The 25672-nt window shown below is 42.0% G+C and overlaps 1 protein-coding gene across 4 annotated transcripts in view; it reads left to right on the top strand.

Annotated features, from left to right (window-relative positions):
* Positions 1–399: 399 nt before the first annotated feature.
* Positions 400–25672, top strand: part of tiam2a (TIAM Rac1 associated GEF 2a) — a 62249-nt gene continuing 36976 nt past the window's right edge. Inside the window, exons 1-3 of one of the 4 annotated variants that reach the window (XM_041971073.1) lie at positions 401–800; positions 21360–21444; positions 22526–23707. In XM_041971073.1, coding sequence (XP_041827007.1) covers positions 22532–23707 — 1176 coding nt within the window. In that variant the 5' untranslated portion in view covers positions 401–800; positions 21360–21444; positions 22526–22531. Of the gene's footprint in view, positions 801–21359; positions 21445–22525; positions 23708–24086; positions 24143–25672 lie in introns of those variants that run through there. The other 3 variants (XM_041971074.1, XM_041971075.1, XM_041971076.1) reach the window with 3 other exon arrangements.

Here is a 25672-nt window from a genome sequence, read left to right on the forward strand (position 1 = left end):
TTGAATTAGAAAGATAAGCGTTGCCATATTTGGTTGTGTTTTGGCCTCAGTTTACTAAGATAAGCTAGTCCAATCATATCTGCCAGATTTTGACAGGCTTTGTGTGTCCTGATCATGGCCAGTTTAACAGCTTTTGACAATGGACTGTGTGAATCTGGGCAGTTTTAGGAACAAGGCTTATGTTTACTTGTACATTCAGCAGATTAATCTACATTCTATATTTCTTCTGGTCGACTTTGTGCCAATATGGAACCAAACCACTGAAGCTACCAAAGAGAAGCTGTTGCTACATAAAGTACATAAAATGCAAATGAAATGTGCATTTTCATAAAACGTTGAGGCCCACCAAAGCACAGCCTTCATGCAAAAAAAAAAAAGAAAAAATCATGAAAGAGAAAGTCTGTTCCACTCCAGCTGATTTTGCTTTAGACCCCGATATCTCCTAATGGGACCTTACATCGTCCACGAACCACTGTTTGGAAGTCCCTGGTTTCCTTTATTTCATCAAACTCAGATCTACCTTTCACTAATCCCCTGGAGCTGGATGCTGTATTCATGTATGCGGCCATCCCCCTTCCCAGTGTCCGCTGGAAGGAGGAGTTTAACCCTACATTGTCTGGGAGGAGTCCGCAGTCTCTTGGCGCTCCGTTCCAGGATCGTTTGCTCTGGAAACGGTAATTCCGTGGAAGACCCTAAGAGAAACCAACTTTATACGTGCATTTTAAGCTATTACTTTATATGTGAGTGTTTGTAAGAGAGAAACATGTGAATGCAGCGTGAAGCAGAGGAAGCATTACCCGGTAAGTTGGAGCCGAACTTATTTCTCAGTCACGGTGTAAATGACTCCGCTCAATGGAGAGCTCGTAAACGCATCTTTCATTTAAGGATATTCGCGCAGTTTAACAAAAAAAAAGTTTGTGGTTGCTTTTTTATTCATTTGTGAGGGTTTGATTTTTACCACTGACCTCTCATCGGCTGTAGTAAAAATGAAATCCCTACGCAGGAGCAGAAATCCTGCACACACACGCGGGTATCTGGTGATTTTAATTGTGTCACGTTGAAATGCGTTTTGTATCATGGGGTTCTGTTTGGAGAGCGCAGTGTAATAACTCAGAGAATGACCAGTCGTCGTATTAAAACAATTTAAAAACTCAGCACGAGTGCTCTTTTTTTACTTGTTAATTTTTTAAAACCCTGAAACACAATTTTAGTGAGATGATAAAAAATTACGTTATGCTTATGCTCAGCCAAGGATATTAACTAAAACTTGCACTAAATGCATCTGTGTTATCATTTCAATGTAATGTGGAGTTGACAGATTTATGGACTGGGATATTGGAAGCATTTATCATTTCCCTAAATACTGAGTTCAGATGTGATTTACATTCTATTAGTATTGTTGTGTGGCTGTGTGCTGGGGTGGAAGGGCTCTTCAGTTACATACAGAGGCAACAAAAGGGCCCTGAGACCCCTGGAGTGGAGGGCCACCACAGAGCAAACACAGCTATAAATCAGGAGGGGAGGGCCTGGCATGTCTTTTGGCATTTTGGACCCTCTGTCATGGAAACAGTGCACGGGAAAGTGTCTTCACTGTCCTACTACCTTTGCATACCACTGAGGAGGGTTGTAATAATAAAAACACAAGCTAATGATTGACTTTTAACAGGCTGACTGGGTTTCTTATTGATCTGTCTGATGGCTTTGGCTGGAGTTTTTCTGGAGTATTTATGCAGCCATATCTTGGTGGTGGGGTCCCATTCTGAGAAAGTGTTAAGAAAGTGGTAATTAATGACCAATAATTATTAGAATATGGATTACTTATGGTGCACTCATTTACTTCTACTATTTGCATCCAGGAACTACGCTCAATCTTAATTTTAATGTCAGAGAAAAAGATGCTAAAGACTAACTTCTGTTTGACTTTTCTGCAGGGGATTCGTGCTGTGTGACGGTTTATATTTCAGCAGGCCTTTCGGACCCCCTGCCTGTTTAATGTACTATACAGAAATCATTATTTACTAACATTATTGGACTTGTTATCATGTTCACCCTGTTTTTTGTTTGTTTTAGTTGGCGATCACAATACTAGAACCACCACCATCTAAATATTTTGGCCTTTGCGGTTGACATTTTTGTGGCAAAGAAATCCTCAACCACAGGGAACATTATGTTTTTACTATTCTGTTTTTCCTCAGACTTGGAAAGGAGTCTTGAACCAGAAAGATTCTGATTGACTGTGACTTGTAATTTCCTTTTAGTGGAAGACATGTGATTGTTTTCGGTGTTCAGACTTTCGTTTTGTGACACAAGTTATAAGTTATGCTTTTGTTGCTGGCAGGACTGACAGTCGCTGTGATTGTTTACTAGTGAAGAAAGGAAGAAGCGATGCTACTTTCTCTCTTTTGGGTAGCACTTACATCACTTGTCTTAAATTTCCAGGGTTCACTGTCATAGTCAAGCTGTGACATAATTGCCACAGGAGCTTCTTTTATAAAACAATCTGTTTTGAAGTCAGTTGATGCACTGTGTGTGGCTTTGTGGAGCTATTTAAAGAACAGCAGCGTGAGTGTTGACTGCTCTTGCCTTTGGTGCTTTCATGCTTCATGTGAGCAGTGATCTTCATCAGGCAAGAAACTTGGATCTGTTCTCGTCTCTGCAACAGGCAGTGTATGAGCAGCCGCCGTCAGGTCTGAAGTAGTAGCTCTCTGGCTGAGAAACACTAATGTTTCATGCTTTCTACCCTGCGCATTTTTTCTCCATATAAGGTTCCGTACATGTGACTTATCAGGCATGGATAACATCTAAGCTTATTGTCACACTGGGATGAGGGCTTTCTATTTCTCTAGGTAGAACGGCCATGCAGGAGGGCAGACGAAAAGATCTGATTTGGATCAGGCTTTTTCTTTTTGGTCTATTTCTTGACATGTTCTCCTCAATTACAAGGAAATGTCATTTCAAGGCTTTTGTTTCAGTGTAGATGGTCCACTCAGGCAGCGTAATGGTGGCCTGTGTGTTTCTATTTCTTTCTGCTGTGGTTGAAATTATATTTGGCTTTGAAAGTATTTGCTGGTAGTGTGTGGCCAGCAGTGTCTGGGGTGGATGCTATAAAAAGCAGGTGAACTAAAAGCTGGTGTTGACAGCATCTTGGCCAAGACTTCTCATTTGATGCTGACTAAAAGACACATGGCAAGCTTTGACCCTATCTCAGTGCTCGCAGTTGCAGGTTGAAAAGCCAAAACCAAAACAACATGAAGGTTAAAGATCCTTTCTTAAAGTAGCACTTTGGATAAAAATGATAAGTAAACCCTCTTCCTAAAAATCTGCTCCAAAAGAGACACAGTTGTACCTTCTCTTCTGCATAATTTAGTGATTCTGACTTTCACATGCGGTGCTTCTTAGCTGGTTTGAAACACACACATCGGTCCACTTTGAAACATTAGTTCAGTCAGTTGGATTTGTTGTAGCTACTTCAGTGCATGATCCCATGCTCTGCTGCACATGCAGGAACCTTCTGTTCAGCTCAGCATGGTCTCATCCAGCTTAAGCTCTGAAGCCATTCATGTTCCTTAACTACTACAACTTTTAGGTCTTTTGAGGAGATTAATGCGAAGGTCTAAACCGAACTCTGCTCATTCGGGGTTACTTGCTAAAGAACGGCTTTACAGGTGTGAGAAGAAAATGAAGATTAAATGGAGACAGACACTTTAACATGTGGTTAAATGAAGTTGTAGGTAGGGACTTAGCATTCCTGCTGAGTTGGGGTGTGTAGGTAATGAGATGGGTAAGATAGGTCTTTAACAGCACCAGACCACTTCACTGGTGATTCAGAATTTCATTAACCTCAAAGAAATAACTGCAAGGCATTCAGTTACCACTTTTTTATTGATAGCAGTATAAATCTTGTGGTGATTGGTGCGCACGAGGCAAAAAGCTCCCATGGCAGCAGTTGAGTAGCAGTGCGTGTAATTCCTGTAAGCTTCCTAGACGGTGCACAATATTTCAATCTATTAAAGGTGCACTTTAAAGCCAACTAGGAGGTGCACAAGCTGTAGCTATACAAGAAAGTGTTTGATTTTTTTAAATGTATGAACAATGGGATGAGGATAAAAGGGAACACTGAGTACAGAAGCTGATAGTTCAGGGGTATTGATCCACATATGGTCTTCAAAACTTCACAATACGGCCGCTTCAGAGACCCCACTTGCAGTGTGTATGATCTTTTATGCTCAAAGCGTGTTCTTTCAGAGCATCAGTGCTTTGTGTGCTCCTTGCTTGAGCCTTTGATAATGAACTGAAGCTGGACAAGGTGTTTCACATTGGTATGCATAAATAGGAAAAAAACAAAAAACATGTGCTGGCACATTAAACAGCCTTGTTTGTATGGAAATAACCCCCTCTGCACCCTTTCTCATTGGGCCTAAGCTGGCTTTGGTGGTCAATCCTTACAACAGAAATTGTGATTGATCAGCCCTACCTCGGTTTAGTAGCCATAAGGTCCCACTTACAACTCGTGCCCTATTGGAAAGGCAAACACAGCTGGTGCTACAGGCCAAAGTGCTTGGTGTTGTGATGTTCAGTTGGCGCCATGTTTCTTGTATTGTCCACAATGATGGATGGACTAAATTTAAACGCATCCCACCTGCTCATCAGTGGGTAGAGACTGATTACCTTTTTCTTTTTGGTGAAAGCTAAATAGCAGACTTGTTTCTTTTTACACTAAAAGCAGATGGGATGTTGAGATTCACATAGATCCATTATTGACCACATTGTTTTTAGTTTCCATTTATCATTGTCTTGCCTTCAGCTTCCATGTATCCATCATCTCAACAGAAAATTGCTAAACTCTGCAGTCGTCCAAGACATTGATGTTGTTTTCCATCTTTGCTTGCTCAGAAAACTCGCTCCACTCAACTGTGTGGAACTCTGTGCGCCCTTATCTGCAGACCTTTGTTGGCTTTGCGACAGATGAGAAAAGCTTTGAAGGCTCTCTGGCTGTATTCATGTAATGTTGAGGAACATTTTCAGGCTCATTAGCACTCCTCTGCCTGTTCAGCCCCCAATCCTGCTTTAAACAGTTGGTGGCTTGATCTCTGAAAAAGATAAGCTCTTTTCTCCACTTCTCGGTCTCCAGGCTTTGTCATGTTGGTTCAGTCATTCAGTCATTTGGAGCCCGGCCAGCGTAAACATAGACATGGTCCTGAATGCTTTAGGTCACCAGCAATCCTGGCATCCACTCAGCAAACATGCTCAATTAAAGCTTCCTTAAAAATTCTTTCCTTGAAGAGGTAAATGAATCTAGTTAACCTGCTTCCTGAGGTGATACCATCGTCAAGGCTTATTTGGCCTTGGCTGTTAAAAGGAAAAGGGTACAGTATAAAAGTGAAGGAACTCATTGTAATGCACGTCAAGATAACGGCAAATAAACAGAAGTTTTCAGAGCTTTTTATCCGTTTTGGAAACACAGGACGCTTTGGACTTACATCTAATTGGTGCAATATGTGCATTACATTTCAAATTAAGGAAACAAGTAGCGTATCAGACAGGCCACAGCAGGGGAGCTTGTGTGTGGGCTTATTTTTACAGCACACTTTTGAATCCCTTAGCTTTCTACACTTCTAGCCAAAGTCTAGCCTTCATCGTCCAGAAATTTTCAGCTCCACCTCTCTGTGTTCAGCTGGACACAATCACTGCCTGGCTGCTGTTTAACTTCAGCCCCCACTGATAGGGTGGTTTTTCCAGTTTTCAGGTGCAGGTGCAAATGGAGACTTATCTACCCAGTAAGCTCTCCTCAATTGCATATGAGTAGATGCTAAATTTCAACTTGCGTACCCTCACATTAAAGAAAACAGGATTTCTTTCTAGTTCTGCCATGTTCATGCAACCAGACAAACTAACAAATAATGGCAGCCTCCTGAGCTCACGTCAACATACATGCATACACAGGTCAGCCAGAAGGTCAGTATTATTTGGAGCTGGTTCCTCTAGTGGTTGATGCCAAGTCAAGCAGATTACCCAGAGTGCAGGTCGCTGCTCTGCTTGTTTCAGCTTGGGACAGTTGTGCAATATTAATACATCTCTGCTCCCAAACGGTGTCACAGCTGATGCCACTAGGCTTTCTCATAGATGCTGCCTCTCTCTGCAGTCCAGCCGATGGGGGTTCACAGTCATGTCAGAAGATTATTAAATTTTGCCACATACAGAAACTCAGTGTTGTAATGCTGAATATCTTAACCTGATGGCAGGAGATGTAGGGCAACTAGCTCACCAGGCTGTTACATGTGTGAGCAGGCTGTACAAGAGAGGCTATAAATGGTATCTGACATTCATGTGTCATTGGAGAAGTTGTCTCCTAATTTGTCCGCTTGTTCAGTCCTAATGTTATTAAAGGTGAAGGAGCAAGAGAGTGCGTGGTTTATAGACTGATCTGGTCCAGTGTCCAAAAACTGTGTTTTAATCCAAGAAAGGTCACCAGCTATAATGAGGTTAAGCAACTCACCAGCAGTTTAAGACAATAGTTTAGACATAAATATGCTTTCTCTCCTAGAATTAGATAAATTCTCATTTATGCTCCTTTTACATAAGTGAATATTTACAACATTTCAAATATTGTCAAACATCACTACCCACATACTGCCTTTCATGCTTTGTCTGACTATACATCTACAAACTATATGAAAATGGACCAAAATACACACATAAAGACACAGAAGACTTCATCTGTATGTGTATTTAACATGAAGCATATAGGATTATTTAGGCAGCGATGTTGGATGTTTGAAAAGGAAGTACTGATTTTTGTGTCTGGAACTCTTCTGGAGGATTGGATTAATGTAGTAGAGGCAATGGAGGGAGAACATTTACATGGAATGATGTACACCGGGGTTATTCAGGACCAGAGTACGGCAGGTTTTGGATGTTTCCCGTCTTCAAAACATCTGACTCAAATGAACGGGTCATTGTGTAAAATTAGACAACAAGCTTTTGGATAGATTTTAATTTAAATTAGGTGTGTTAGGAAAAGGGAGAATCTAATTCCTGCAGGACAGCAGCCCTCGTGGGCTGGAGTTGAGTGTCCATGTTGCACACTATTTAAATGGAATATTGGAATAACATGCCAGAAATGATGCAGCCAGCAGGCAGCCAAACCAAGGATTTGCTGCTTAGCATTTATGTACCCATGGGGCGTGCACCCTAACCAGTTATAACAGGAGTGAAGAAACTCTGAAGCAATCATTTAAAAAGCCACAAAAAAGATGTACTGAGCATTTTCTATTGGCTGGTTTGTAGCTGATAAGCTCGGCTGCATGGAGCCTGCAGAAGGCGTTGGTCTAGGGGGAAAAAAAATGAAGGCAGCTCTTTAGGAGCTGTTTGAATTTCTGGGAATATCTTTATTTCTTATCTGGGAAGTTACAGGTCAGTCACATGAATTTATTATGTATCATTTCAGAGAGAAAACAGCTTGTGACTTTCATCATTTTAATCTTTGCCAAGTCAGACATTAGTTTCACAAGTGTTTCCATGCCTTATAATGCACATCTTTTATTATTTGCATCTTCTAAATGTAAACTGAAAACTGCACTGGAAATCCACTAGGTACTGTTTGTACATGAGATACAGTTTCCAACACTGCAGATTTGACCCATTAAGAATTGATACACCTATATGTTGAATTAGTTACAAATTGACTAAAGCAGCTTAAAATGGCCGCTATTAGTCATTTTTTAAAGTGTTCTGAACAATAACCCCTTCTCTATCTCTGTTCCCAGATACTTTACACCACAACCATAACAGCAGCTTGTATGGATCAACTCACACAACTACTCAAACTTTGCCACACTCAACAAGACTATTGTTCGTTTTCCCAGCTGGATTTGGACTTGGATGTGGATATTCTGTGTGCACAGTTTAGACTTTCTGTTTTTTTCTAATAAAAGTGAGAGGAACAACTGTCACAACGATGAGGTGTAACATTCTGTGCGCAACCCTGCTAAATATCAAAGGGCCAATGTGGTGAACAGCTCTTGTGCTTACATTCTTTTTAGCTGAATAATAGGAAGGCTGCAAAACTGTCTCTAAGCTCCCGTCTTGCATGTTGATTGAGTAACTGTGTGTCAACTCCAACTTTCATGGTAGAAATTCTTGTAGCATATCAAAGGCAAAGAAAACACCCCACCTCTTCAGCAGCCTTTCTTTTATATACTCCTTGATATTCGGCTTGCGTGTGGCAGGATCTGATGTACAGCAGTAATGTCGGTCCTTGTAAATCATTTCCACCTCGAAAGGTAAAATCGTTTATTCACAGCCTCTTGAGGCTAGTGATCTGAGGAGCACGTCCTCACTGCTGACTAATAGGTGGCTGATAATGTGTCACTCAACCCACTGACATGCAGCAGTTACACTTAAAGTGTCTGCGTTACTGGGATTCATCTTCACTGTCAACACAAACTAGAAAGCTTAATTTTAAGCTCCTAGCCTCAGGTGTCTTTTAGATGTGATCACTTTCATTGGTGTTTACCAGTTTCCTCCCTCCATGTGTCTGTTTCTGTCTAACAGAGTCTCTGGCTGTTAAATAATGACTTTAATAACCTGTGATATGATCTTGAAATTGTTCTTTGTAAACCATTTTTGTCTCTTTAGGCACCCGTCCTGCTCCTCAGTTGTAATTTTGTGCGTATGAGCAATTGGTTTTGTCTCCAGCGGCAAGCCTTGTGGTCTGCTCACATGGAGAAATTGGCCTCACTGGAAACTTGTGGCTACCTTTTTTTAAACACTAATAATGATATTTTATAGTGCACAGGGCCAAACTGGCATGCTCAGGCTTAAGCTAATAATAACAATGACAAGAACCACTAGGATCTGGGTTTCCCTCCTGACTGTTGGGATGTTAGAGTCCAAGGGGCTGAACTTCCACTGTCATGTTCTATTATGTATCATGTTTTTCTGCTTTTTAAAATTTTTTTTTCCCTCTTTTAACTCTGTGAATTGTACGTTCATTTATAGTGAATGAGAATTTAATGAGTGGAAAACTTGACACGTTTTAACCTTCTTTTTCACAGTCCCACTCGCTTAATTGGGCCAAAAGATAGCAGGCCATTTGTCAGTGGGTAGCTTCTTAAAAATGATGATGTGTGTGTGTGTCTAAGGGGGTTGTCTAAGTGTTCGTGTTCGGTCCCAGACATGCCTGCTGCTTTTGCCAATTAGGCTATCAAGCTGCGCTACAGGCAAATATTTAAACAAGCTGGAAGACTGCACTCATTCTTTCCGATCTTTAACCACCATCCCTATCATCCTAAAAATACTGAAAAATTAGTGATGCAATGGGACGCTGTACACCAGCACCCCATGGATGCAGACAAGTCAGATCAGGTTAGATTTTTTTAAACTTCTGTAGCTCTTCTTAATCACTTGGGAGTCAGATCATCTATGCATTTCTGATGTTTTTATGCTATTTTCTTTTGTGGGTTTTTTTTCTGGAACATTTGCTGTATCTCCACCAGGAATGAGAACAACATTGGATGGTTTGTGATCAGCCGTTTGCCTCAAGGGTTAAGTATCCTTCTCCAATCCCTCTAAGCCCATTCCAGCTGAGGAGGAGAAGCCTGTGAATAAATGCCACCCTTGTCCTCTCGTAATGGAGCAGCTTGACCCTTAGAGACCTCTGCTGGTCGGAGCATCTGCCTGTCGATCCCCCACACCCGTCCTGTGGGACATCGCACTTCTGCCTGTGAGCAGTAACTCAATTAGCTGAGGAATTCATTTTACTGGACAAGAATTAAGGACCAGCCTGTAATTTTTCAATGTCAGAAAAGAAGGAAAGAGGCTGTCGGCTTGGAACATGTTGCTGATTTACTGTCTGTAATTGTGTGCAAGTTTCACCCTGTGTACCCTGCATGTCGACTGCATTATGAGCGTGATCCTCATTGACATTCTTGAGCCCCACTGTATAGATGGGACAATAATGAGTTTGGCAAGGGCTCTAATTTAATCTTGTCTATAAAAGATGTGCACATGTGGCACAGCTGCTAGTGTTTAGCCCAAAGCTTGCCATGCCTCTAAGATGAGGTGCCATTCAGCGTTTGCCAGTGCCAGCAGTGGCTTGTTTCTGCTTTTTCTGCCATTTATGAACCACATTCCTGCGTCAAAAGGCTGTGTAGAGCAGCACAAAGGAGTTGGTTTTGTAGAGATTTGTCTTTGACTTTCCCGGCAATCCAATGAGCTCACGTGCTCCTGCATCCTCGTGACTACGAAAACTGGTTGCACAGGTCAGCCTTTGTTGTTTTGTGTGTTTTTAATTTTACTGGCTGAACACAATAGCTGTTTGAGAGCTTTTGTTGAGCACCTGTGGTGGATTATAGGTCAATAACGGCTCCCAGCTAATTTCTTAAGATAATTCAGCAGGTAAAGCTAATCTTGGTTTTTCCTTTTGTGCTGCCTTAGGTTGAGTCTGACATTACCTTTTTGTAAAAGGCAAAATCTGTTTGCACGTGAAATAAAAACAAAGGCGAATTCTCTTCAAACTAGTTTTGCACAACATTCTGTGTATTCTTAAAAAATAGCATGTTAACCTATGACACAGTTTGGGGACAGAAAGTAGGTCACAGATTTTGTACAGGCCACCAGCTGTGAGGAAAAAAAAACCCAAATATGCAAAGTTGTGTCCAAACAATCAGACACACACACTAACCACAGCGGCTAAAGCTGTTTGCAAGTCTTGTCTGAGATGACAAGTATCAAATATCTGCAAAGGATAAGCAGACAAGCACACACAAGCTTCATGCAAACAGTTTTTACCTGTTTAGATTTAAGTGTTATCAGAATGAAGCTTATCATCTTTATACATTAGATAGCAAACATGGAATAATCCTGACAGATTTAGTTTTATTACAACAGCCAATAACCTTGCACACCTGTGGCCGTTAGCATTTAGTTGTGGTGTGAACTTGCGTGTGTCTTTCTGCACCTGGCTTCTCACCCATTATCAGTGCTTTCACGATACTGAGACAGCAGCTGAGCTCCTCTCCTCTTATCTTTGCTGACAGTAACTGATACTGCAGATTCTGGTCAGGCAGGGTTGAAGCTGCAATAAAACAATTAGTTTTGGTTGCTGACAGGAGGAGCAGTGACGTTTCCTATGTAAGAAATTACTTTTGACTAACAGAGTCATATCTAGGGACCAAAATTATATATATATTGATTCTAAACTGTTCTAAGTCATAAAACATTAAGAACCAAAGTGGCAAAAAGCAAAAGGAATAACTTGCAATAGTGAAAGTGTAAGATAGATGTTGGTTTGAATTCTGTTATTGATTGAAGTATGCTGCTTTTCGGTGCACTTTTCTTTTAATTTTGGATTGTAAAAATGCTTTGACCTTTAAAAATAACAGAGTGGTTTAAAGAAAACCAGTCCTGTATAGAAAAAAAAGATGCATTGGCAATCATTTTGTAGTCCCATCGCAGCCCTCTGAATTGTGATTAAATCATGTTGCCTGGAGATCCTCACCCCTACTGAAAACTCCAATAAAGTTCAACAAAAAACTTGACCACAATTTTATCGTACATGAACAATTTGGACTTAATAAACACCCCCATGAGACTTTGCTCTAGCCAGCAGAAAACTGAGATACTTTAACTGTCTTGTTTTCTATGGTATTTTACATGACATATAAATTTAGTTAATTTCTATAAATGCATTGATATTTTTGTATTTTTTATTTTTATGTATCTCTTTTTTTTCTACTTCAGTCTTGTCAGAAGCTGTGAGCAGCCTTAGATCAGAAGGTTGTGAGGTTACATCAGCTAACACCTGTATTTACTAAAGCTTTATTGGAAGTGGAATACATCCCTTTTGGAGACTACATAAATGGTAAAGGACATTTACACCCTGACTGTGCATAAACATGCATGTGTGTTTAGGCTGTAGGCACAGAGAGACTCATCTAAACAGTTGAACTCACCTGAAGAATGGTTTATTTAGCAGTGCAGCCCGTGGTCCTATGTTTACAGGGCTCTGATGTAGGTCCACAACCTGACACTGACAGCTCCACCACTTTTATCGTACCATCTACAGCCAGTCAGCTGCCCCCACTCCGCTCTGCCAGAGATGAGGTCTTGCATAGTCTCATCAGTGTGATGGGAAATCTAAAACTTTTCTGGTGAATCATCCCATTAAGTTAAATTTTCAAACAACTTTTTTTTGTATGATGTTTCACTTTAATCCTCTATTGTTGCAAGGAGGGATAATCCTGCTTCTAAGTAGCTGAGTTTGACTTATTTCTGGCATTTCTTTAAACATCTTGGTTTGAAAATGGGGCAAACCAGATCAGACAGAAAACAGATGAAGATGAGGAATACGTTGATTTTTACTGAATTTTTATTCGTTCTGAGCACATAACCTCAGACCTGCCAAAAGTGGTTAAAGAAAGACTTGGGTAACAATATTAATTGCTTCAGGTAATGGCTCCTAACAGCTTGCTGAACATGGGCTCCTTTGTTGCATTTGTTAACCTTCAATGTGCAAAACCAACCAGACAGGCCCAGACTAGTCCAGCCACCACTAATAGACTTGAAGGATCATTGTGGTTTCAGCCTGTCAGTTTGTCACAGTTAAAGGCTTTAGCAGACATGACTATGATGTATAAACTGCACCAAGAGTGCTGAGCTAGCATCAACAATTACTATGACATGGTTGTTGCCTGGTTTTTGATTTCCTATCTATTCATCACATGTAAGGTCACTTCCTTGTTATCAGTCAGATGGTCTCTTATCCTTCTGAGTGATTCATGCTCTGTTTGGCCTGACTGTGATCTACGCTTTGGCCCTTAATAGATCATAAATGTCGAGACGCTGCCAGTTGGAGAGCTAGTTTACCATGAACATATGGCTTTGCTTGGCATGCGGAGATGAAGTTTGAATGACCTTTTCTAACACTGTCAACCTGTCATGTGACTTTTTGGAGCCTGAATCAATAATTAGTGATTTAAACAGTGCCAGCACATTTGGAAGCGTAGCCTTGCAGTGGGTGAAATTGGGAACCATGAGTAGTGCCTTACAGCCGCAGTAAGGGGGCGGCACAAGAGCAAACTGGCGTCAGAGTTCCTCAAGCATGCAGAGAGGAATTAATGCATGCCTGTGGCAGTGATGGATGAGACTGGGCGCCCCACACATGCAGACATATACCCACAGAGCATCTGGATGCAGACTGTTAGGACCTCCCCTGCAGCAGTATGTGCCAGTTTAGCAGGTGTGTATGTGTATGCCTCTGCTGGGACAGAGCCAGAGTGTGGCTGTTTGCCCTACTACCCCAGATAGAGCTGTATTCACCAGCCGCTTGTCATTTTGGTTTGAATGCTCAGCTTTTATATTGCGGGTTCACCTCTGGGACACTTTGAGCGATTCACTTTATTCCTTTCAGATCGCAGATGAATTGATTTCTTCTCCCTCAATGGGTTACTCTTTTCTAGTGCATCCAATGATGGATGCTGCATGTGCATTAATGAGTTTCTGTGTGTTTGTCTTCTCTGCATGAACACAAATTTCTGCATGTGCACACTTCTACCTGCTCTCAAAATCCACACTACTACATTGTTCCCCTGAAACCTCAGTTGCTTCTGCATGACCTTGTGTCTGAATTTTGTTCTGCAGCAGTCAGTGATCTTTGATGGATCACCTTAGAGGGCTACCAGTGTGTCTCACATGACTTCCACAGTACAGCACAGTGGCTGCCGCTATGATAATGAGCAAGTGATTCGTGGGCTGAGCGCATTAATCACCTGAGCGCACACTATGTAGAGTGTGACAGATTATCCGGCAGCACACAAAGGACAGCAACAGTCAATTCCACTGGAGATAATATGGCGTGTGAATGGGCTTAATGCAGGTGTGGTATGCAGGCTTTAAACTCAGATATGCAGAATTCACAAAGTGATTGTGAAACTCTTTTTGAAAAAAAAGTATTTTGACAAAGCTTTTGTCTTATTTGTGATGCCAACAATTCAGGTCGCCCTTCTTGAAGGTTAACATCTACATTATTGTTCTTTTCCCTTTTCTGCACTTCAAAGGCTCTATTCAATCCCTATCTCTTATCAGAGGGAGATAATTAGATATTCTTTCTCTCCCTTTAAACAACAGAGCTGTCATGTTCTTCCACATCTTCCAGGACAGCAACTGGGCGTGTGCACATTTTTTTCCACCAGCCTTTCAGGTCCTTTATCTGACCCTGTAGCTGCCACAGACTCCATCTCCACATATTTGCACAATCTAAAATTCTTTCTGTTACTTGTTCCAGGCATTTTTCAATATACTTTTGCAGCTCAAGGACAGAGATTTCCAAAGCTTGCTTTGCTTTTGCTCTGCTTGAAGGTGAAACTGCTGCAACACAGATGCTTAGGCATGTGTGGGAAGATGCTGATTACACTGGAAGGACAGTCCAGCTAAATTGCTGGAATATCCAGGTACAGCAGCTCTGGAAGAAGTTCAGTTCCATGCTGTGGGTGTCTTGCTTCTTTTTCCATCACAGGTTTAACCTTCAAGATGACCTTCTTCTGTCCATTAAGCAGCTTAATTAGCAAAGAAGCTAATGGAGAACTGATTAGCATCTGCAGTCTTCCAGCTGTTTGTTAAATGTTTTTTTTTATTTTTTGTTTTTATTTTTTTTTAGCCTGTGAACCTCTTCTTCCCCTTGTCAGATCAAGCACATTTAAAAGTGCATATAAACATTGTCACACAGTGGATGGACACTGACACCCCCTTGAGGATCTCCAGCGTCACTGTCTCCTCCAAACAAAGCCTCAGAGGATGTGAATACCACATGCCTCAATTTAGACATCGCCCTTTCACATGCATCACTCCTCTTTTCTTAGTGGAGCTCCTGCAAGCGGCGGCACATCCTCATTAAATCAGAGTTGGTGTTGAAATGTTTTAGTCGTGAGCTGACTTGTTTGACGGGAGCATTGATGTGTAGACAAGTAGCTGAAGTGACAGCAGTTTGGGACAGAAGGAAGAGAGGTAGATCGGTGTAGCAAATAAGAACAGAATTTTATAGAAATGTTTGCCTTTCCTTCATTTACACATTATTTATTTAAATTAATCTAATTGATTTGGGTGATTTTTTTTATCAAGCTAATTATATTTGGTTTGTTTTATATACCAAGATGTTAAGAATAAACCAGGATTCCTTCACATGTTGGATCCTACTAGTTGCTTTGATGAGGATAGGGAGTGGATTTAAGGGTGGAACTCGGTTCCAAACAAAAGACTTGACCCTTCACCCTGATTTAAAGCACCCCAGCTTAACTAAATTCCATCTGTCACACACACACACATACTCATGCTCTCCAGCTCCCACTTCCTCCATCCGACTAATTTCGAATGCATTTCCAGACTCTTTATAAATCCATGTTTCTTTGTGAGGCAGTGTACTAATTGCTGCTAATATTAGGCAATTAAGACCTGTTTATTTCCTCCTGGTGCATATTTTCTTAACAAATTGCTACAGACCGGAGTCACCAGTGAGCAAGATAATCAATGGCATCAAATTGTAAACGGCCTCCAGCCACCAGATCAACCTCCATCATGCTCTTTATGACAGAGATGTGAAATATTAGCAAGCAGACTGAAAACTCATATTTCTCACCCCGATTCTCTTCCTCCATCGCTGTTTGCCAAAATTCCCCCATGAGCAGCACTCCACCAGTTCTGCTATCAAAGATGGATTATCACAAGTAATCTGCCTGGGATTAAATGTGACATGATAAATGGGTTTTGCATAAAAAGAATCATTTACATGGAAAGTTAAGGTGTCGTTCCACAGCACATTAATGCGATGGATGCTTTACTGTAGTTATTTAAAACACATGAAGTGCTGTGCAGTTTCTAAATGGAGCGCATGCACATCTGCCTCGCATGTAGTTAGGATAAAAAATATGATGGTGTTTTTTTATTGCTTTCATATATTTTAAATATAATTTTTTTATAGTTCAGATATTTTTTTCTATTGCAGGATGGAAATATTCCAAACAGATTAATTTTAAATGAACTTTTCAAATCGGAAGACATATTTTTATTGTTTAATCCATCCATTAATCTGCTCATCTATTAATTTTCTGCTGCTGATCCATGTCTTTTATTAACGATGAATTCATGAGGATAAATTCATTCATGCATGGAGATTGCAAGTTGCGTTCCCCATGATCAACATGATTAAATACCCCGAAACCATTGGGAAAATTTTACAAAACCAGCATTTGTCACATAATGTGCAGGGTTGGTTCTTGTTGCAGGGGTGATCTTGAATTGGGGCAGTGGATCTATGAGGGATGTGGATTCTGTTGCACCCTTATCTCTAAGCTGGGTGACAAAAGGCCGTCAGGCGTCATGTAGACCTCCGTATCAGAGGGAATTCCCAGTATCTCAAACATTATACTGATAAAGTCCTCTGACCCTGCGTCAACACACATAGTTCTCCTGATTTTCCCCATGGGAAATCTTGTTAGACACGCTCTCCATGTTATTTTTTCCCCCCAGACATTTCATTCCAGCTCTGACCCACCAATGGGCACAAGTGTGATTTTTAAGTATTTTCTTCTATTATAATACAACCTTCAGCTTCTTTTTTAGCAACTTTATCATTTGTTTAGTGTTTGAAGATGTGAATGAAAATTACTTTGAGATACTCAAATTAGTGAGTTGCCCAGAGCTTGAATGCGGAGGGATTTAATTTGGCTCTGGAGAGCAGAGCTTATTGGAGCTTTAATTGATCATAATTAGGGGTCAGGCGATTTGGCCGGGTGGAATTAGACCCAGCACCTGCTCTGCATGAATATGCATCACGGTGGATCCTAACTGCCCTTCTCTCCTCTGTTTTTCGCAACTCCCACTCACTCCAGGCGTGATGTTGACCAACCTTTTAGCTGCCAGCATTTATAGGCAGACAAAAGCCTTTGAGAAGATTTCAGACTAAGCCACGAGGGCTATTGTGTAGTTAACAATGTTGTTTAGCCCTGGTGAACGCTGCTGATATTGTCTCCCTGGGTGGATGTCTCTATGTCAAGCAGCAGGCTGATGGAAGGCTGTTCCACAGCTGCTCATGCAGCGTGGCATGGACATGACTTTGAATGGCTATTTAGACCGAGATGACTTTCTACAGAAGAACTGAATTGAGCATTCTGGGTAATAGGCTGTAGGCTAAGGCGTTTTTCATCTGTAGGGGTGATGTAATGCGTTTCTGAGCACCGGTAATACTGAGATGTAAACATATGACTAGTGAGTTTGGAGCAGCTTGTGGAACCAGCTCCGGTGGCATGTTGTGTTCAAGTGTGGCTTTCTGAATGGGTCCATTTTGACTGCTTGACCACAGTTATGCAAATCGTAGACAAATGAAGGCATGCGTGTGTTTTATGCCAGACGGAGGTCTCAAGTTAGTCTCCGCTGGGATAAGGCTTAGTCACAACACTTGAAGAACGTTTTGCTCATTTCTTCGCAGCTGTAATTGGTCTGTGATCAAAAAGTGTAGCATATTTGGCCCCTCTGTTCCCCCCATCCATCAAACAGATTAGGCATGCCACTGACTTTTTTTGTTTTTACTTCTATTCACTCACTGCACTTTTTCCTCCTTATATTTTAAAGCACATGTACACAAACTTGAAATTTCTTTCTGCTCCCTTCCCCTCTGTTTCTGGCTGCCTCTCCGGCCTCCTCCTGGGGTCATTGTGGTATTTAGGGTCAGACAAGAGCTCCAGTCATTGCACCCTCCCCAGTGCCTCCCAGGCAGCGCTTGCAGTCATTACACGCCAACTTGTCTCGCCCAATCGCCTCAAACTGCCCTGAAAAAACCGCCTTGGCTGCACCGAGCCCTGCATCCTCCTCCCAGCCAACGGAAAAGCTGGATGTTGGAAAAACACAAGACAGTTGACTAGTGGAGCCGTCTTCCCCCCCCCCCCCCCCCCTTCAGAGGATGTATGAGAGCTATAAAACATCTTTGCCTCTCCTTCTATGAGAGCTCTTTTGATGAGAACTTTTCACTTTTTCCTCTCTGGCTTTTCCGCTTTGTGCTCCGTCACCCGGAGTTACCCTGGGAGGATTGTGATTCGCTGCTCCTCCATAGCCGGGAGGGAGTTTCCACGTGTCCTCCAGTGTGTCTGGGTGTGTGTGAGTCAGACTTGGTGTGTGTGTGTGTGTGCATGCTGCTTTAAGACTCACTAAGCATTGCCAGGAGAATCTACTTTGAGATTCAGAGAACACAAGCTAGATTTCTCCTTTGCGAGCTCTTCAAAGAGCTTTTAGATTAAAGCCGGGCCACAGAGGTAAGGCATGTTATGGACTCTGTTGTATCTTTCTCTGCCTTTGTTTCTTTTTACTGGACTAAGAAGAGGTCAGGGTGAAGAGGTTGTGGTGTTTCCTGTTGCACAGGTGTGGGGTCTACTTTGTATTCACTTGCGAGTGCTATTTAGTCCTGCTTGTATCTGTTGGATAGAAGTTTCTATAGCCTTGTAGATACAGATACCGAAATCTGACCTTTCATAGTTCTGACTATATCACTTCAGCTGATAAGTTTCAGGGATTTCAGCATTTTACGCCCAACACAAATTACTGGCTAACTTTGTATATGAAGTGTTTGAATGCTGGCATGGTGGGATTGCATAGTTTAAAAGTGTTTGGAAACATTTTTATTTACTAGGCATCACTCTTCAGCTGCGTGGGCATACGTGTATAAATCTCACTGAGGACTGCCATGTCATTTTTGGTTGGGAACCAGGCACAAAGCTTCTAAATGTATAATAAAAAGTTTGAAAGACGCTTAACAAGCACTTTGATGGATGTTTGGTGGCTTTGGCTGCATCTACAACAGTAATATGAGCTTTCAGTGAATGATTCATACATAGACATTGCTTCTCATAAGCAAACAACCGCAGGATACTATAAATCTTGTTCATATGAAGAGAAAATACTCCTGTTTTTTGGTTTTACTTTCACAATTTTCTGATCTTCTAGTTGTTTGTGTATTGAAAGTGCATTTTTTGTGAGTTTTAATCAAAACTGCAGCTCTGTTCCTTTAAGAGCTTGGTTGTTGCTGTGCCAGAGGAAAGTGATAGGAGACAAGTCTCAGGGGCTGAGGTTTGACAGGAGGAAGGCAGTGCGATTCGGTTAACAGTCCCTACAACAACAAATTACCTCATAGCTCTTAGACGGCAGCATTGCAATTCAAAAAGCATTTAATCTTGTTTGTGTTGTGTTAGGTTGTTTTGGCCACTTCTTGCTCAACTTGCATTCTTGATTGCAGATTTACCCCCAAAACATTACATTAATGTATTCTGCCATATGGTTAGTCTATATTTTATGACTTAATGTTTTCTTTGGAAGACCACCAAACAAGTCAGGCTCCTCATACTCAGGTGGGTTTTAAAATAGTTTGAGGTTGTAGCTGCACGGTGGTCTTCATGAAGAAATTCATGTAACTACCTGTTTAGACTACCAAGGTGTGGGCCGTTCTTCACCGGGATCCCAGACTCAAGACAGACACTGTGTCAGACTAAACATGAAGCTTACGTAGGAGTTACCCAAGGGCAGAGGCAGAAGAATGCCAGGTCACGGGGTGTACTGAGGAGTGCTGGGGTGGCAGTGGTCTCTTGGCCTTGGAGCAGATGGCCTGTGCGAAGGCTTTTTGATGAGAACAGCGGCCTAAAAGGGAAGAGGGAGGGGAGAGTGCAGTGGTTTTGCAGCTAAAAGGAAGACTTGTCTTGTTGTTCTCTCCAAACAGTGGCACAATACGCCAGTTCACCTCGCAGCAGAAGGCAAACGTGTGTGTCTTAGGGTTTGTGTGTTGGCACGCCTTTGAGCCTTTTATACTTCCAGCTCTGCTTTGCTTGAATAAACTTTGCAAGAAAAGCATGAGTAGTGGTGTTAAAAGAAAGCAGTCACTGTGACAGGTTCGACAACCGGCTTTATGGTGACTCCTGGTGTAGTCAGCAGCTGCTTGCTCAGTCTTTATTCAAGAAAGAAAATTGTTCAGTGCTTCCCATTCATGTAGAGGCATTTTGAACCATTCTGCCTTCATTTTTATCACTTTTGGGTGTAAAAAAAATATGACTTTTGCTTAAACTGGATCCATGCATGAGTATGCCACATTGCTTAGGGCTTGTCCACTCAAGTAAGGGCATAGGATTATATATGCATCATCACACAACCAGTATGATAAAGCTGTAAATTACTGGTGTGTTACTTCAGCTTTAACAGGTCGTTTTAAAATACTTCAATGTCTTTGTCATTTAAGTCATGATGAATGAAGTGAGCCTTTAGTTAATCTCCTGATCAGCTCTGTGTGATGGCTGAAGTTCATTACCAGACTTGCACATCTCTAGCCAAGTTTCCACTGGAATATCAAATCCTACTTTTTCATACTTGTTCAAAACAGCTGCAGGAGAGAATCAATCCCCACATGTGGCTCTTATCATGTTCTTCTTTTTGTGACTGGATGTGAATATATATATATATATATATATATATATATTAATCTAATGGAATTTCTGCAGCTAAATCATATATTAAACACACTTTTTTAAAGAAGTTGACTTACTCAGCCAACAGTATTTAGTCTCGCCTTGCAGTCTGAGAGCACCCGATCAGAAGCATTTAAACAGTAATGCTGCGGAACACTTAATCCAAAAGGTTAGGGTTTTTAGCAGTGGTTTATTTACACTGTAACCTTACCCATCCTACACGTGTGCTACAAAGCTTAGTGGAGTTAGCACTATTTGAAAGCTCCCTCAAGACTACATGCTAGGTACGTGTGGGTGGGATTGCATTACAAACACGACTGTCACACAGCCTCAAGATGCCACAAGAAGACGCCTGGTGCCTCGCTCTTTTAGTGCTTCCATGCTCTGGGTACTGCTCTCAGACGAATTTGGCCATGACGAGCACGGAGCAAGCGAGGCTTCCAAGGTTTAAAAATAAACAGACGGCAAACTGTTGCTGGCTTTGAAAAGCGTTCCCAAAACCAATGAAAGGCAACGTCATTTCTCTTGTGGGGAGGTGGAAAAATGTGACATATGTTTGGTTTGGAAGGCTGATTCAGGAGAGTTTGAGCTGTACTGTACAACGCTTAGCTGGGCTGAACTTTATCAGGCACTGACTAAACCTTTTGCAAACACCAGAGAATTTCTGTTTTTGTGGTGTGCTCAGGTATTGTCCTGATTTATTTATATGAGAAAACAACTAGTTTCAATCACTGTCCTTTGCAAAAAGCTGGGGATTATGTCTGCCCTGTAACTTGCACACCTGTTATCAAGCATGCAGCTCATTACACAAAGGAAATTACAGTGTGGTGTAAAGAGACTAAGTCAGCTTCTTCCTGCGTGTTTCAGGTGAGCCAGATGACGGAAGGAGGAGTTTATTTTGAGAAATGAGGCACATGTAGAAGCCCCAGCCTGAGAAGACACTTTTAGAGAGGTGAGTCTAACAACTGTGTCACGTCCTTTCTCTTTTTACCATAAAATATGCAAAATTTTCACAGATGTGATTGAGCAGAACAGTGTCACATCCGTATCTGTGTGTGTGTGTGTGTTTTTAAGGTTTTAGTTCTCTAATCTGCTTGGTGAGCTAATTCAAAGACTAACTTGAAGGTTTTAACCTGCACCTGTTATGTAATAGCATCGCAGACGCCAGCAGACACAGCAACCATCCACTTCCAGCAGCCTCCCTGCAGTTTATCTTCCACAGCATTTCATTCTGCAATGGAATATCTGTCTGGTTCACGGTTCTCACTCTGTAATGTAAGAGTGTTGTGGACAGTCTGGAAGTGATTTTTCAATGTCCTGAGCATTGTCTCACATAATAGCCATGACGGCCTAAAGCCTGTTCATTTCACTTGAGTTTTCTATAGAGAGAACGTAATAAAATAAAAAGGGGAGAAGCTTACCTGATAATGGCCAGATGTGGTAGAATAACTTATTGCTGTTTTCTTTAACCCTTACATACTGTTGGGGTAAAACTTGATCCATTTTGACATTTGACAGCAGTAAAAATACTCTAAATATCATTTCGATTTTCCCCAAAATGACCCAAAAATGAAAAATTTTCTATTTGTTACAGGCCAAATTTGACCTTTTTCTATTGAGATAGACTTTAGATCTACAGGTGTGGGTCAAATCAAGGACAATGGTTCTTTGGCATAGGAGTGATCATATATGATCACCAGACGTCAGAGGGTGCTATGATACAGACACAGGATCTGCACTTGAAAGCACCTCCAATGCAATAAAATAATCTAGAAATGAACAAATTCGAATCCGTTTGGGTTGGGAGGGTGGAGGTGGGGTCTCAACATTCACAGTCAGTCACTGAAATGAGCTGCCCTTTCAGTGACTGACTTTATGGCAGCAAATCCTGATGTAACAGGTCCTTGATCTCATCCTCCATGATGAGGAGGTTTCATGGTGATTTAGAGTAGAATGTAAAGATGTACAAACATAGACATGCTGCACTGCTTTTTTGAGTCCCATTAATTTCTGTCTTTTCTGTATTTTTCCAGGCCAGGATGGGAAATTCAGAGAGCCAGTACAGCATCGAGGGTCCAAAAAGGACAAGTTTTACTTTACCTGGAAAACAGAAGCCATATTCATTAAAGCTTCGCTCAGCCAAAGATGACGTTTTGTCACCACATATGTGGTGGAAAAACACACCACTAGGCTCAGGCTACAAGGGCAGGTGTGTTGGTCGCGGCTGCTTGTCCCCCCCTAAAAGCAAACAACCTTACTCTGCCCAGCACTGTGATTATGTCTCCAGAGGAGCAAGGGGAAGCCCAAGTGAGTATCGCTGGCATCGGTCCCCTGGATGTAGCATGCAAAGGCGGTATATGTCAGATGACTATGAAGAGAATCCGTATGGAGCTGAGATCAAAGAGCACGCACTGAACGGACACAGTGACGAGCATGAGGTTTTAGAAGAACAGAGCAGTCCAAGGGTGGTGATCAAGAAGGATGGTACTCTCAGGGTGGAGTTCACCAACAGCTCAGGCAACCCCCTTCTCCTAAATGAAGCCTCTGGTCCTGTTCAGCTCCTGAAGTTTTCTCCTAATCTGGAGTCTGCCTCCACTCCCAGCCTGCCTGGTTCCAGTGGTAGTAGGCAGGATGACCGCCGCAGTGCTCCACCTCCAGCCTCTACCTCCTCCACTGCCAGAACCAGCAAGGGGAGCTCACTAAGCTCTGATGGCTCCTGGTATGACTCTCCATGGGGGCCCAGCACTGAACTCTGTGAGCAGGACCAACCTTGTTCTGCTAGCAGAACGTTGGTGCACACCCCCATCCACCAGCTAGACTCATTTGCAGAACAGTCCCCCCCTGTGTCCATCACAGACCTGTACAGGGACTCCACAATGGCTGCTACTTTTCCCACAGCCAGGGAATTATCTTCACAGCTTCAGGAGCCCTTGCTGGGCCAGAGACCACAACGATCCTCCTTTGCATCTGTTCTGGATGTTCCTCTGGAGGAAGAATGCCCAACATCCCGCCAGTACGCGTCATACACCCTGCCCTGTCGCAGGCCTAAAGCCCACACCATTAGTGAGGACTTGGACCAGTTCCAAAACCACGCACAGCCCCAGGAGCAGGCTGGCCAGGACTTTGGCTTTCATAAGAAAGGGTCCATCAAAAACCGCATTAGACGCTTCAGCGACTGGACCGGCAGTCTCAGCCGCAAGAAGAGGAAGTCTCAGGTGAGTTCATACGTGATCTCATTTTTATACCCAAGACATCACATAGATGTAGTGTTTGTAGTGATAATGCCACTCATGGCCAGTCCACTGCTTTAGCTCCTTCAAAGGCAAGCGTAGGCGTTGGTAACAACCAGGCACACACATTTCCCCGTCTGGCCAGGTTTTAGTTGATTTTCAGCCACAGCGGTTGTCCTGGCATGGCTGGGAACCAACCACCGTCCTCTGGTCCTTCAGAGCCACAACACCAGCTGTCTGAGGACATGACACAGTGGGGTGGCACAAAATGAAATTTTTAAGGCAGCCAGTGCTGGGTGGTATTGTTTCATGAGGATGGAAGAAGGGGAGTGACTTTTAATACAAAAGCAAGACATGGGTGATTCTCAGAGGAAGAGGAGTCAGGGACTGATGTGCAGGTGTCAGGACGGCTTTTTCTGGGTGGGTAAATCTGAAACATTTCATTTTGATTACAGTTAAATTAAGCTTGTTTGTGTTCGTGTAGGTTTGAAGAGTGCTGATTTGGCCCGTTTCTCTAATTTGTGATGACTCAATCACATTTTTTTAACAAAAAGCTTTTAAACGTTTAAACCAAATGATCTCAAAGAGAAGTCCAAGGTAAGTTTAGATGCATGCAATTTCCTAGGAGTAAGATGATTCTTGGACCAGAGAGGCATGGGTCAGGAGAGAGGTTAGAAATAACAACAGCTTGTCTACGCTGCCTCCACTTGTTTCTAAGAGTCATGTGATTTAGTTGGACAAGCAGTCTGCATTCTTCCAAGCTTAAGTTTGGCATAAATCATTTGCTTAAACTGAGTCTGAACCCGTGTCCCTCTGTGTCTTTGAGGCTTGAAAGCAATTGTTTGTGCATTAATTCTTTTAGCTTTGCCTTGTAAAAGTTTTAAGAATGCTGTTTGGGTACTGCCAAGAGGATAGCTGTAAGCCTCTGAGAGGCTCTGTAGAGTGAAACTAAATCCAAACTGAAGATTTAACCCCACCCCTCCTCTAATGTTAATGACTGACTTATGGTTGTTCTGGTTTTTTGTGTGCAGATTTTCTGGGCTCCCCTCACGTTCCTTAGAGAGTAAATCTGCTAATAGGGATTTGTGCTCAGTCGCTTGGGTTTTGCTGCAAAACAAAAGGCAGAATAGAACAATTACAGTATTCAGAAGGCATTTTCTTCTTTGCTGGTAAAAGAATTTGTGAGCCTGTTTTTGTGTTCAAACAGCCGATTATCTTAAGTGAAATATATAAGATACCTGACCCTGCTGTGACAAATGCTTATTAAACTGGCAGTATCCATTCGGTCTTCACCTAAATCTCTTACTTGCTGTTACACCATTCTAATTTATAACCATGTGTTGATGCTTAAATGGTTTCTGTGGGAAATGCTTGAATCTGTAACTCAAGTTGTTTTTCTTTTACTCACCAAGAGTAAAGCTGCTTTTTTCAGGTGAATTAAAAATGAGTAAGTGCCTGACAAGGTTTGCAACAAGCTTTTGGACTAAATTTCCTCTATTTTGGGGGGGCATTTTGTTGCCAAACTTTTCCAGTGCCTCTTTTCAAAAGATTAATCCAAATCAGGAGCACCTTTAGTGCTGTTTCCCCTCCACCTGAACTTCTAAATTAAAGGTCAAACTGTGACCCTGATGCTAAAGAGCAAGGACCAGCTGCAAATTGACTGGGGAGGGGGTAAATCTGGGCTGTGCTAGCTAAAGAAAACTAGGAAAAGCTTGGGAAAGGCCCATCCTGTTCACAGTTTACATTTTCCTACAGCTAAATTCTATAAAAACTTTGTTTTTCATGATGGTCAAACAAAGGCTTTCCTTAAGTGAATGTGGAGTTCAGGAGGTTCAAGGAAGTTAAGCCTGAGCTCTGTGCTGTTATGTGACAGGATGTTAGAGGGAAAACTTTCCCAAAATACAAAAAAGGGAATATAGAAATGGCATGAAACATGGATTAGGATGGAGA

This window comes from Melanotaenia boesemani, chromosome 20 (assembly GCF_017639745.1).
Source record: "Melanotaenia boesemani isolate fMelBoe1 chromosome 20, fMelBoe1.pri, whole genome shotgun sequence".
NCBI classification, from domain to species: domain Eukaryota; kingdom Metazoa; phylum Chordata; class Actinopteri; order Atheriniformes; family Melanotaeniidae; genus Melanotaenia; species Melanotaenia boesemani.